Source organism: Bombus vosnesenskii, unplaced genomic scaffold (assembly GCF_011952255.1).
Source record: "Bombus vosnesenskii isolate JDL3184/JDL3185 unplaced genomic scaffold, Bvos_JDL3184-5_v1.1 scf7180000016279, whole genome shotgun sequence".
In the NCBI taxonomy this organism is placed as follows: domain Eukaryota; kingdom Metazoa; phylum Arthropoda; class Insecta; order Hymenoptera; family Apidae; genus Bombus; species Bombus vosnesenskii.
In genome coordinates this window covers 1,366,830-1,381,826 of record NW_022884348.1, presented here as the reverse complement: position 1 = coordinate 1,381,826, position 14,997 = coordinate 1,366,830, and the positions used below count along the sequence as shown (strand labels likewise).

At 33.8% G+C, this 14,997-nt stretch overlaps 1 protein-coding gene across 2 annotated transcripts; it reads left to right on the top strand.

Moving 5' to 3' along the window:
- The first annotated feature begins 2,341 nt into the window (after positions 1-2,341).
- LOC117242858 (tyrosine aminotransferase) lies at positions 2,342-14,768 on the top strand. 2 transcript variants are annotated; one of them, XM_033509854.1, is made up of 11 exons: positions 2,346-2,924; positions 3,955-4,059; positions 4,221-4,288; positions 8,613-8,771; positions 11,395-11,586; positions 12,109-12,191; positions 13,023-13,092; positions 13,516-13,644; positions 13,896-13,979; positions 14,412-14,510; positions 14,585-14,768. In XM_033509854.1, exons 1-11 carry the CDS (start codon positions 2,783-2,785, stop codon positions 14,744-14,746), a joined length of 1,293 nt encoding a protein of 430 aa, XP_033365745.1. In that variant the 5' UTR covers positions 2,346-2,782; the 3' UTR covers positions 14,747-14,768. The 2 variants fall into 2 exon arrangements, with proteins under 2 accessions (XP_033365746.1, XP_033365745.1); XM_033509855.1 differs by lacking the exon at positions 13,516-13,644 and having other exon boundaries at positions 2,342-2,924.
- Positions 14,769-14,997: the final 229 nt, after the last annotated feature.

Genomic DNA, 14,997 nt, shown 5'->3' with positions numbered 1-14,997 from the left:
TCTGCGAATTTCCGATTCTTCGTTGAACTTAATCAGATAGATAAATCAGATGTATAAAGCAAACGGCGGCATCTGTGTAGTTTAAATTTCATTCCGCGACAAGATTCCGCGAACGAGAATTCAATAATCCATAGGATGATTTTCATTTGGTACTTTTTGTAGTGGGAAAACTTCTACAAGCTAACGAATACTTTATTTTGTTAGAATAAACGCATATGATTGTTCTTTATCTCATCGAGTATTACTTTCAAACGTCTAGTTATTATTACATCACGATGTCGAAAACTTTCATCGGTATCAGGTGATATTTTCTTTTATCTGCGATTTTAATTAAGTTCAAGAACAGGTATTTTGTTTAGTCGTAATTAATTAAATAGAAATAAAAATAATTAGATCAAGTAAAAACGAAATGGCATTCAAATTTTATCAGATTTAGTACTAAATTCAAATTTCCAAGTTCTAGAATAAAATGTATGTGAAACTATAGGTAAATTAACTTACATTGTAATGGAAAAAGTTCTAGTTTTATCTGCAACATGTCAAGTATCGGTATAAGTCAGGTCAGAAATTGGAGGACGATATTTCTAAAGGAGAAGCAACTGAAAGTTGAATTTTCATTTGTAGAAAATCAAAATAAACGGAAGTAAACGTTTATACAAGAACCTCAAACGTAATATTCCAGCTCTCTGTAATATACATTCACATCTAGCTCTGTTTTATCAGGTTTTATCAGGTTTGTTAGCATACGTTTGCATACATTAACAAACCTCCTGAATTATTTACAAACGACAAGTAGTCATTGACACAACGCGAAAGCGTAAAAGATGCGAGACCGTGTGCTTCCACGGGGCGCATAAATTACATTAGTTAACGAAAATATACGAAGGACGCTCGTATCGATAAACGGTGTTAGGAATTTCGGTGGGGTCAGTGTATGTATCATAGTTCGAGAAGACGAGCCACAAAAACACAGAGACCTTGCTTCGACGCGTATACTGTCACTTCCAAGTAGATTCGACGTAAAATGTGTCAAACCCCTTAAGATACGCTACGAAAGTTCCGATTCGTTTTCCTTGCTATTACCATATAATACGAAAAATTACGAAAGTACAATAAGTCGTAAAAAATTCAGCGAAAATGAAAATCCTGAAAATCGTTGATTTTGTTAAGTCGATAAAAGTATGGACAGAATTTTCAAGACAGAATGTAAAGTGTCACATTTATTTAATCAAAATATTTATTACATAGAAACTAATCGATCTATAATCTATTGTAATAAAATTAATTGTTGATAAATGTCAAACAAATGTAAGAGGATTTGCGATTATGACAGGGTTACAGTAAATATGTTAGATAGGTACTACCTTTCTACACATTCTATGATTTCGTACGAAGATAAACATTCTAGCAGCATTTAATCCTCAAAGGTTCTAAAGTAGGAATTTTAATTTTGCTACAATGTTTATTCGTCGGAGAAGTCGAGGTTGTGGAAAAAACAGAATTACAACGTTCTTTCTAAATTCGATTTCAAAGGAAGCAATTATATAGGAAATCTTTGCTGTTTCACGTTATAATTTACGGATAAATATCGTACGTTTACAACCATAGATACGAAATACAAATGAAAACAGAATTAATTGGATATACATTGTACACGTGATATCTTTTACAACACATAGTGTTCACAAATATAAATTTTTATTATTCTTTGGTCGTTATTTATCTTCCACGCTATGCATATTCATCGTATAAAATCACACGAGATCGAATCATATACAGGCAAAAAAAGGCGAATCGAAGAAGTAAAGCAAGAATATTATTCGCATCGCAAAGTTCGATCTCGGCAAACTCAGGAAGGCCAATCTCTTGATTGTTCGCGCGTGACAACAAGATCACGACGGGAGAAAATGATCAACAAACACCGGCGATCTACGTAAGCAAAGAATTGAATTCGTTTTGAATAAACTATGAAAATAGGTGTGGAGTCCAATCGACCAATCCGACCGGTTCGGTTCGTCCTCCATCCTACAACGGACTTCTTCTATTTTCATAGCAATTAGTATTCGCTGCTTGTTTCCTCGAAATATGCAAGTTTACTCTGTAAATCGTTTCCCATTGAAGTTACTGTTTTCCAAACATCTATATCGAACGTGCTAGAGTATAATGGAAGCTGTTTCCACTAAAGCTGCTTCGATTAAAATTTTAGATTGTTCGTTGATGAAAAATTTTCATGAACGTAGAAGTGGAATGGCATAGCCCGTAAACCCTGCAACGTTCCAAGCTACGCCGTTACAATTACATATATTTTCTGTTTCAAGACGCGAGAGGATTTACTCGTCGCATGACTTGATAGTTTGCTAATAGAAATACATTGCTAAACACGTGCGATCTGGTAATATCTAGCGATGAAACTACAAGGGCGATCTACGTAAACACAGAACCGATTTAAATTAATTACGAAAGAAGGTGTGGAATCTAGCCGACTAATCCGACCGGTTCGTTCGTTTCCCAACCTACAGTGGAACATTTCGATTATATGACAGACCAGAGAACAGATTTCCTCTCACGATCAGTGATGGAACACCGCTTGATCAAGGATTATCGTTCGCTGATCTTTCGATCTCTTCTGGATAAGAAAACCTCAACGACTGAAATTCATTCAACATTGCTGGTACATTTTAACGACTCGTGAACGTTTGACGACGTGGTGAATTTTGAAGTGTTATTAACGGATACGAAGGAGGGGATTTTGTTCGGGGGTTTCGAAATTTCCAAGTTGGAGATGTCGACGCCGGTATATCGCGACCAATGGAACGTTCAGGCGTCAGATATCGCGAGAAGAACACACAACCCCATAAGATCCATCGTGGAATGTCTCGTGGTCGAGCCTAATCCTGCTAAGTCCATGATCTCGTTATCCATCGGTGAGGTTTTCCTTTATACACAGTTTATTTCTCGCCTGTCATTTTAAGCGGAAGATCGGTCGAGTTGCTTTGAAATCGAGTAACTCGTTTGCGTACAAATAATTTCTAATCTAATTTCCAATCAAGCAAACTGACAAGCTAACGTTAATAAAGTGTTTCAAATTATTTGAAGTAATGACTGTTTGGTTTGCACGCAGAAGATATTAGAAAAAGAGCACGAAACAGAGACAGATAATAGTTTTTAAATTACGAGTTTCTGGGATTGGAAAAGGAATCTCGTGAGACCGGATAATTTCGTGTTCCGCGCTTATCGTGGTCTTGTTCGCGTGTAATTAGTTCGTTTGTTCCTTTTTGCTATCTCGTTTAATAACAGAATTGTGAGCCATTTTAAACTGTCCGTAACGTTTGTAAATTTTCAAAAAAGAAATTAAGATAATTGATTTCTTCGTTTTGCATTTTATATACGTACGAATATATTTTGTTTTCTTCGACGATGATTCGAAAAAGAAGAAAAATACTTTGAATCACGTTGGATGATCACGTGTAGCTTTTCATAAAAAAAACTATTTAAATTTAGAATTGGCAACAACAAATCTAATGAGTACGCTCTGAACAGTTTAATCGACAGAATATGCTTTATAATTATTTTATTTTTACGTTAATGAAACATCGTATTACTAATCTACTTGAAGAAAATGTTTAAATGTTTATTATTTATATATCAAATATATGGAAATTGATTAAATTTAGAGGTAATTGATAAAGTAGTTTAAAAAGTTTAATAACAAAATTTATGTGAAGCACTTTTTCGCGTAGCTTGAACTATTTATCACGTACGGTCGCCTATTCCCAAATTTAATATGCTTCGTTTCAAGATAAAATCAGAAATTCGGAATAGTCGTCGATCGATTGTTTGGAGATGTTTATATATTACATTCAATTCTTTTACGTGACGAATAATTGTAATTATTCTATCATTAAGGTCAATCAATGGTTTAAAGTATTTTATCAAGATGTTCTCTATTTTTAGGTGATCCAACTACTTTTGGAAATTTAAAACCACCCAAAGAAGTAATTGATGCTGTTCAACAAAGTCTCGTTTCTCAATTGTATAATGGATACGCACCTAGCACAGGTACTAATAATAAATTAATAATTCAATAGAAAGAAATTGTACTAACATGAGATTGATAAAATATTTTACTTATTATCTGTTATAAAATTATCGTTCGAATCGATCTTTAAATTCGGTTCCGATTTATTTTTTAAATAATTAATGACGCAATATTATTTTAGGTCACCAAAGCGCAAGGGAAGCCGTAGCGGAATATAGTTCCAGCGAATTCGTAAAAGTGGATGCTAAGGTAAATTCTTAATCGTTAATACCATGATCTATTGAAATTGGTTAAGAAATCAAAATTAATGAATAAAATGATGTGCAATTGTCCCTTTTCTTTGTCGTTGATAGTCGTATTGTCGACGCGATGTTGATCTTCAGATGAAAGAAAAAAGGAATAATATCCCAGAAATAAGAAAAATACATAATTTTACGTTGAAAGATTAATTATTTCACAAATAGAAAACTCTGACTGAATTTAAAGCTAATACTTCGTACCGTTGATTATGTATAATTTCAATCTTCGTCATTTTCCAGCGACACAAAATGTTGGATTCGATAAACAGTCGCTGTTAATAACGTTTGAAATTTTCATACGTCACTTAAGAGTCACGATTGATATACATTTTTCGATTAACTTTTTCCATCGACGAGACAGAGGACAGGTATCGATGTTAAAACTCCGTTTGTTATTGCCTTACAAATGCGTAAATGGCAATTATTTTTGTTCAATGTTTAATAAAAACATTCCTGGCGTTCACGTCAAGTTTATTGCAAAATACAATAAAGCATTATTAAATGTTTAATGAAGGATAGAATTTCATTTCCAGACTTTTGATTTGCAAACTAATTTTTTGTGATAATTATTGGACGTTTTCTAGCAAAGATGAATATTCTAATTCTCCGTTCTTTGCTTCCTTATTAACAATTTTTTATCCATAATTCTGTATATCGCTTTACCTTTGTCCGAATGTTCTGTTTAATATATGTATTTGAAATATGAAATGAAAGTACATGCGGTGCGTGAGCGACGGTATGACATACTTTGAGATATAATTTATACGGAAATATCGAGTGCGGAATTAAATTTGTAGCAGATTGTAATATATTAAAAACGGTTTATTATCATAAATTCTGTACATGTTTCTAAAGAGACTAATTACCTACGTTTTGTGACAGTTTTTGTAAAAAAGCACGATAACAATCTGACTTACGGCGAATACATGTTTAATAGTTTGAAATATTCTACAGTATATATTCTTAGTATGTTCAAGAAATATTCTTAGTATGTACAAATACCTGTTAAAATTATTGAACATGTAAAAAGTATGATAAAGAACGCTACTTGCAAGAAGAACTATCTAATCGATGAACCACGTAGAGTTGCGATTTTTATGCGGTTCGAAAAGGTATGTTACAAAGTTCATAAAAGTGTTAAACAAAAAATGAACTTGACAATTTTTTTGAAATTGTTACTGATGAGAATTTTTATGACTTTATCTATTAAGATATCTTTGCACGAATCTATTTCTCTAACATAATAATACTTGATCGTGACAAAATCAGTTCCTATTACTAACGAGAAGGAAAAAGACAACGATATAGGAAAAATTGAATGCTGGTAAAGAAAACGCAGAAGCATCTGGTTATTCCATATTGTTATCGATCTGTAGAGAACTGTGCTACTGAAAGCCGCGTTGCATACAGATTACTTCCGGCTACGCCTTGTTTTGCATACGCAAATAAATCATGTGTATTAATTACATTCGAAGTCTGATTAATTGCCCTATTTGATGAATTATTTGGATAACATTTTAGAGAACATGCATATCCATATAAATTATGTTCCTCGATCGACAGGTTTAACATTAACACTGAAACTTTGTAATGGAAATATCGAAATATCAGATGCATTGCATTTTCATTATGTATCGCATTTGATTTTGTTAATTTATTAGTCGAGTATAATGAATTATTCTTCACTGACTGTATTCATTTCTTCTCTTTACCGTAGTATTTTTTCAAGTTGAACACGATCGAATTGGGCATGAAGCTTAAATGTCACGATGTCACAAAAGTAGCCAACGACTTTGCGACTGTGACGCCTAGCATATTCTCTCGTTTTTTGTGCGATCGTGAACGAACGTTCGAAAATTACCCTAAGCGTATCTAAGCTTTTTAAAGAAGTCTTAGCGATTTGTCAGGATCTTACTTTTTCCCTTTTTCCTTGCACAACGAATAATCGAATCGTCCAATTAGGTTTCCAACCTAATATACAGTTTTCCATAGAGATGCGGTCGAGCTTCGTATATTTTCAATCTTGCAGAAGATGTTTCGATTCGAATTAGCTCGACCTGTAACCAGGCGCTTATAGAAACTCGTTCATCTGCAGGCACATCGTGTCCGCTCCCTTTCTGTGTGTATTCATTCGTTGTTTGCGTGCACGTGTATACGATATCTAGTTAAACCGCCAGTTGATCGGAACTGCCGACGAAGTTTGCTGGGAAAACCGAATTTCCCTGCACGATCGGCCGCAAACTAGAAACCACGTTCTCTAAAAGAAGAAATATCATCAATTAACTACGAACTGTCCGGCATCTACGGTTCTCGATACAATCACGAGAAAATCAATAGAATCTCTTCGCTTCACTGTTCCGTTCAAACAATCGTTTTTCCGATCAATGAATTTTTCTCGTTTGCTTTGTCGTTCTTGTATGGTCAACGTATCATAGTTTCTAGATTCTAGCTAAAAAATCTTTATTTATTTATCTATTTATTTATTTATTCATTTAGATAGCATGTGATTTTCTGTTCATCTTTCTGGAGGTATTTTCGTTGCGTTATTGCCATAAATCTGTGTTACTATTTGTTACATTTTCTTTTTAATTTCTTAACTTAATTTTCATCGAATCGATTTCATAATTGCTCGCGTGCGTCGTATTTCGTAATATTCGCGAAGCCAGGCATTTTCTACTTCAATCTTGCACATTTAGCATCTTCGTATTTATTATTCATGCAGCAAAATATAGAATTATTTAACTTTCACCATTAAAGGACACTAGACAAAAATTGGTGTTTCAAATATTAGATTCATACTCACACGTGAAAATATATTTTAATCTTCCTTTCGAAAGACAAATTTTCCTTTTTAATATCGTCCGATGGATGATTTTCAATATGCATAAGTAAAAGTCGAAAATAAATCAATGCGACGTTTCGTTGAAAAATTAAACAATCCATCACGATTGTAAAGATCAAATTTATTCTCACATACACGGTACTGGAAAGTACTTTTATGTGTATAACAAATTTAATATTCGCAGTTCGATATTTCGTGTCATTGTAAATGAAAGTATTGAAAATATAAAACGAAGCAAAATTAATAATTTTTACGTAAATGGAAAATATCTTCCTTGTAATTCCTTTAGGGAAGAAAGATAAAGGGATTAAACAACTTGTCATTAAATTTAATACTTGATATTTTTTATCCTCGTTATGCCAAAAAAAAAAAGAGAAAAAATCCACAGATCTAAAAGTAATGTATTATCAGGACTCAGATATCACCGTGAAAATTTAAAATAAAGCCCACCGTTTCGAAATCCGAACAGAATCGATATTGTTGCAAAAAAAATGTTCATAAAGCAAGGAACATTCCCCTTGTGCTGCGAAAATTGTAATGTATGGCATGCAATGAATCTGCTATTAGCTTTATTCACTGCGCCCCCAGGAAATGAACGTCGGAAAAACGACGAGAACCGAGCTTTTTCACAGTTCTAAAGATTTCATGTGCATCGAACGTTTAATTAATGTACGGCTGCGTAGCTATAGGCGAATATTCTTCCCATTTTCTTCGCTAGCATAATTCATATAGGAGAATATATTTAGAGATATAAATACATCCCAAACTTAACGTGTATTTTTACTTTCATTTTAAATTATTAATTTTATACGGCAGAGTTAAATTTTCCACAGATCAGTTACCACTGGATTTCTTTTCTTTTCAAATAGATTTTAACGTCGCGTTAATTGCACGGATAGTAACTTACGAAAATGGTTGAAAGCTTACCACAGAAAGCTTTTATGTGTTACATGAAAGATTGTGAAACTTCATTAGTATCGTAATGATACATAACTTTATCCGATGATATTAGTAAAATTTGAAACTAATCTGAAAATGTAGTTAGTAGCTACAAGATATTATTTACTACAAACTTGTACGTATTTCGTTAAAAATTAACACGTAGCAGAATGGCGATTTTAAACACATACATATATATCGAAGATGGTTTTATCGAATATCGAGGCTTATTAATATAACGGATAATCGACTGTTTAAATAGTTTTTGGACCTCTATGAATTATATGCATACTTGCATTAAATACCTTGCAGCTTCTGTGTACATTTTTAGATTTGTTTAAAAATTCCTCGTGTACAGGTTGACCAGAGTGGAAAAAGATCACGATACACGATTTCTATAGCAAATTAATTGGCTTTAGTCACAAATTTATTAGAAAGATGGCTTTCAAACGGAATGCTAATTCTCGATCCTCTGAATTCTCTCTTTTTTCAGGATGTAATTTTATGCAGCGGATGCTCCTGCGCTCTCGACCTCTGTATAACAGCGTTAGCACGAAGGGGGCAAAATATTCTGATACCGCGACCCGGTTTCTCGATCTATCGAACACTTGCAGAAGGTCTTGGTATCAACGTAAAATCCTATGAGTTACGCGTAAGTATAAACGTATCTCGAAAGTTCACCAATATTCTCGCATCTGCATTTTAGTACCAGCATTTTACCTGATATCGATGACAACGTTTTTATATAAAAAAAAATTTATTATTTCCATGCCTTTTCTTTTACATTCTTTATTTAATCGATATGTTTATATTATACTAATGATATATATTTTGTTTAAAATACGCAAGGTTTAGCAACTACAAACATCAGTCTCACTATCATGTTTGCTTTTAGAAATCGATGTAATCGCATCATAATATTTTGCTATATAGGTACGATGATGATTATAACGACTGAAATTCTTGTAATTCGATTTATCCGTAAAAAAATAAGCAAGTGTCCACATACTTTTGAAAAGTAGCGTATACACGTATCTCGATTTGAAAAAAACGGTAAAATGTTAAACTTCGTGGTAATAACGAGGTCTTTCCCGTCGTTCCTTTGTCTCCTTTGCCGCGAATTTTAATGCCTCCCCACTCGCCCAGACAGCGCAGCGTGGACTATTTTACCACAGAGAAGTAATTAAAACCACGGTACCGTGGCTCTTCGTGGTCTACAAGGGAGAGAGAGAGAAAGAGAGAGAGAGAGAGAGAGAGAAAGAGGGGGAAAGATTGTGGGTTATAATGCAGAAGTTGAGGTGGATTATCCGTATGTAAGGTGGCCCATATGCGCGTAACTTTCGGTACACGAATTTTCCATTTGTCACGTGCTGATGAAAAATTAATTCGCGATACGCGATCTTCTTTCGGGATCATTATTGAATGTCAAGGTTCGTATTAATTTTTGAACGATTCCCGTTTCGCTTCAGCTTCTACATGAACGCTTTCTGAATGTTTTAAAAGAGAAAGCTGTGAAATTATTGATTTTGGATGTTCTTGAAATATTAGAATTTTCTTGCATAATAGTTTACTAACTGAGAAAAGCAATTGCTGTTGATAATTTCTATTTTATGACTTGTAAAGCTTCGTTAATAATATTACGTAGTTCTATTGTGCAAGTGTACCGCGTGACTTTAAAATACTAAAAAAATAACTAAAGGCGCGACAATTTGATCATATTTATTAACAAACGATGTACTTGTTGTTTTAATTTTTTGGAGTTTTCGAATGCTTCTGTTTATGAACAGCAGAGTTTTGAATAAAGAAATTTCAAAATTCAATAGGATTATAGAAATTGAGAAACGCCATTTGTAGTGAATCAAACCAAGATGTCGAAGTTATGAAGTCGAAAATTCAATAATTTGTTTGTTTGTGGCAACAATTTGTTTTCAAACGTCAGACATAGAATATTTTAACAAAACAGGATGAAATTTCTTGGAGTGTACGCGAAATACATAATTAATACTGTAAACAAGATTAAAATCGATAGTTCGTAACATTTTCGTGCAACGTATGGTAATAACTTATTTTTTAATACATCATTGTCAAAGATTGAGTTGTGCATAACAAGTTCTGGTACTTGCGGCTTATCGTATTGCATGGTCCATGCCATTTTCTGTGACTTATAAGCCCACACATAAGTATTGATCCAGCTACCATACGTATACTGGGTGCCCTGAAAATATTTATGATCGCGCAGAAAAAACAAACAATTTTTCAAACAAGATTATGAACTGGAAATTCCAGCCGTAAACGTCGCGCAACTAAAAAGAGTATACATGATCATACATTCTGGATTTGCACAGTCTGGATGATTTATAAATACAAAATTTTAAATAATTTAATCGAATAGTCATAAACGGTATATATATAAAATATATATTAGGACTTCTAAGTCTACGATATATTACTCGTTCTTTCAAAATTTCTTTTAAAGTACCTTTGAAATGAATTTTTGAAAAGATCATCGAAAGCTCCAGCCCCATCGTAATATATCGTGAAGCGACGAAAATAACAAAATTAGAAACAACTGCATAGTTTTGCGAAATACGTTGAAACCTACAGTTTCTGGCCATTCGCGAAATGCTGAAATAATATTTACATATTTCGTTGCGTGCCGCTATGTTGTGTCGGAACAGGTTGTTTCCTTCTTTTTTTTTTTTTGCTACTTCGTGTGTTGAAGACATACTAGTACTTAACGTGAACACGTACTTACGTAGTATGTATCGCGAGAAAATAGCGTAAGAGGTTGCTGTGATAAATTGGGGTACTTAAACTTATTGCCTACAATACTGTTCTAGCAGCCATTAACTTGGAAAACCTATAAAAATATGTTATATATTGATATCATAAATCGTTTTATTTGCTTTAACGTCTGCCATAGTTATTAATAACCCATCGAATCTTACAGAAAATTAGCTAAAGTAATTAAAAGTTTGCGAAGGAAAGCAACAACTTAATTCTAACGAAGAAAAATTTCATTTCAAAGCGGTATACTTAACTAAATATAATACGAAAATGCTACGACACGATGGATTTGTATAAATATCTTTCCTTCCTATTTTGTATACCGAATATATCACAGCTTTGTCTTAAAAACAGTTCTATTTTACTTTTTTTAAAATTAAAAATTTTAAAGTATATGCATAATAAATAATTTAATTATACGTTATTACGTCATAGGAAAATATTTTCCATGGAGGAACTCGGTTAACGTCGGTTATTCACGTTTCTAGCCTGAACTCGGCTGGGAGATCGATCTGGACAACTTGGAATCACAGATCGACGAATTCACCGCGGCGATCATTATAAACAATCCTTCGAACCCATGCGGTTCCGTATTTAGCAAGGATCACACACTCGACATTCTCGACGTAGCCGCTCGTTACTACATACCAATTATTGCCGATGAAATTTACGAGCATATGGTACGTGATTAACATACGCACACATACAGCCCTTATAGTTTCATTTTATAATGAAATTATATAAATTATAATAAAGTAGTATACGTTTAAACTCAATTCGAGTCAACCTATAAGTTACCCACTGAACGGTGTTTTGATATTGAACGTCATATAATTAATATTCTACAAATCTATAGCTAATATTAAGTAACATTAAGCAGATGAGCTTTGTACGGTTTATTTTATTAAAATTTTTTAATTTTTAGAATTTTACGAAGTTATCGAATCTTGTCGTACTACAAAGTAGAAACCACTTAATTTGATTTTCAAGTTTTCTTTTTTAATTCTGATTTGTTAAATACATTTTACGATAGTTCGTGCTAGGAAGAATCAATTTAACGAACAAGTCAAGCGCTTCTTCGATAACAACCGTTGCTTCATAAAAGTCTCGTTTAATTTTCTGCAAGATACCAAAAATCTTGTACCATCTTTACCATTTTAAAAATTTATTACATTTCTTTTATCGTTATTTTGTCTTACCAGGTGTTCCCAGGACGGACTTTCCATTCGTTAGCATCTTTGTCGAAGGAAGTTCCTATTTTGTCATGTAGCGGCCTGACGAAGAGGTATGCAAAAATGAACTTTGAAATCTTAGCATGTTATGATCGCGTCGCTTGGATATTTTCATTCCTTGAAATACATTCGTGAAGTTTTTACGTGGGACGTTTTACAGCGGTTTACGGCTACATTCCGTATACATAATTGCACGAGCATCGTGGAATCAATATTACAGCGAATTCTCGGTGGTCAAGCGGGAAGTTTTGTGGCGGCGAATGTTCGCACGCAACCTGGACACCGATGCTCGTTGCTTTCTATTTTAAAAATAGTTTCATCGCCAAAAGGTTGGAATATATTCAAAATATTGATAAAAAATATATTATCTGACAAATTTTGGATAAATTACCATTGTTCAAAAGCTTGAATTTACTTCAAATCGAGTAGTAATTTAATTTTTCGCTACTCATTTTCATTTATTGTCCGTCTTAAAGAAGGAATTTATTTTCAATAAATTTTCTAATTGTGCTTTCGATACCAGTTTCAATTTTATCTTTGGAGTTCGTAAATTACTCTCTAAAAAAACAGGACTCGTAGATATATTGCAAGGATATAGATATTTTATTTATTTATAGCTAATATCAGAAACTAGGATAAAAATTTCCTGGGCAATTTACTCAATTCACCATTTTGCTCTATGGTCCCTTTTTCGAGAAAACTTCCCAATTATAATTTAAATATAAATCTTAATGCAAGATTATAGACCAGCGGTATATCATTCTCTGCACTTTCTGCTTGGTTATTGTCATGTAGCGATGTGACTCGGAGCATGCACTAGTAATAATCGAGTTACAACAATGGACGCATTACCAGGTAAACGGTAATCTTCACCGATGTTTCAGATTTTTAGTGCCCGGCTGGCGTATGGGCTGGATAATCATTCACGATCGTCAAAACGTGCTGGAGAAGGAGGTGGGTAATTGCACGATACGCTATATACGGGAAAGCTTGAAAATAATTGCTTCTCCTTTCGTATTGTTTCCGTAACAAGAACGACCAGATCTGTTTCTGCGCCGTGCCTTATCGCGTTTGGATTAAATTTCGTTGATTAAATTTTATCCCATCGTTAAAGTTCTCCACTTGGCACCGTTCACCGTGTCCTCAACTTTGCTCGAGTCTTACTTTCGTGTTGAGGAAAAAAAGAGAAAAAAGAAAGAATGAAAGGAAGAACGAAGGAAATCGAAGAAATCAACGAGTCGAGCAAAGGACGAGACTGTGAGCTCCAGCAAAATTTTGCTTTCGAAGAACTTTAATTCGTACTTTTCTTTCTTATAAGAATTTCCAATTGCATAATGTGCGATATATTGTATTACTTTTTCTTATTCTCTTATATAGATAAGGAAAGCGCTTCGTTGTCTAAGTCAGAGAATTATCGGCAGCAACACGCTTATTCAAGGTGCGTTGCCCGCTATTCTGAAGAACACGCCACAGGAATTTTACGATGGCGTCGTTAGAATGTTGCATGTAGGTTTTTGTTATCTTAAGTACCTTCTAGAAATTTATGCAAACTCGAAAATCGCGAGGGTTATATTTCACGCGGGATATTTACGAATATAACAAAATTTAAATCAGGCGGAACATCAATTAATTAATCTGTTAAACCGGGGAAGAGTTAACACGTTACACGAATTTTTAATTTCCTGGATATAACTACATATACTTTTCTTTATAAATTTGCCACGATATAATGATCAAATGTTCATTTTCGTTTTTAGGATCACTCGAAAACGGCGTACAACTGTGTGAAGAAAATCTCAGGGTTGAAACCAATAATGCCCGACGGAGCAATGTACATGATGGTAATCATCTAATCTGTGTTAATAATTTCTCTGTCTATGTCTCGCGATATGAATACAAAGGGAAGTAAAGTAACAAAAGTAACGGAGAACGTAACAATTCCTAAAACAAAATGTACCTAAATCTACTATAAATCAGAGTGTAAATCCAATTTGCTCTACTTACAGTTTCCGATAATAAGTTTGGGAAGTAGATCATGCGCGACATGTTATGTAATGTATATGAATAATGAAATTCCAAAGTTTCTTAACAGTACCTTATTTACCGTTATTAAACTCGATTACAAGGCGATTCGATTGAAATTGCCATCCGTGTAAATATTTCGTGTAATTAGGCGAAAATCAGACGCGATTTAAACGTTAAGGTAAACACACCGACGTTAAGGGTAGCAGATCGCAATTTACTGACTATAAATTATCCTATCGGTCCCCCAGGTTTACATAGATCTACCTTGTTTTCCGGAATTTAATTCCGACCTCGAATTCGTGCAACGATTGCTAATGGAGGAGTCTGTGTTTTGCCTTCCTGGCCAGGTACGCCCTATAAATCGAGCACTCGTTCGACTGGACGTTTTCGTCGATTAAGCGCTTCTCAATTCTTTTCACAGTGCTTCGATTATCCGTCGTACATGAGGCTGGTCATCACGGTGCCCATAGATATGTTGGAGGAGGCCTGTCAGAGAATACAGGAATTCTGCGAGAGGCATCACTATAAAACAGCCGAAGATACGCAAAGAAGCAACTTAATTGCCGCGGAAATTCCATATTAAAGAGTATACGTGATTTAGTTAATTTCGTTGTCTTATTATTTATATTACGTCGCGTTGGTGCATAGGTGTGAACTGAAATGTCATTCTTTTCAAATAATATTTTCATTACACGTAGTTTCCTTGAAACGTGATACGTTTAATAGAAATATAATAATTTTCATATGATTCGATACATGTTTCCAATCAATACCTGAATTTTGCCATTTCAGATCGTCGGCAAACCTAAGTATTTTATAAGTATTATATCAAAT

Excerpts from the sequence above, each read along its gene's own strand:
- LOC117242858 (XM_033509854.1), top strand. The coding sequence starts at position 2,783 with ATGTCGACGCCGGTATATCGCGACCAATGGAACGTTCAGGCGTCAGAT. Across the intron at positions 2,925-3,954 it reads CATGATCTCGTTATCCATCG|GTGATCCAACTACTTTTGGA; the intron begins GTGAGGTTTTCC and ends CTCTATTTTTAG. Across the intron at positions 12,192-13,022 it reads TGTAGCGGCCTGACGAAGAG|ATTTTTAGTGCCCGGCTGGC; the intron begins GTATGCAAAAAT and ends CCGATGTTTCAG.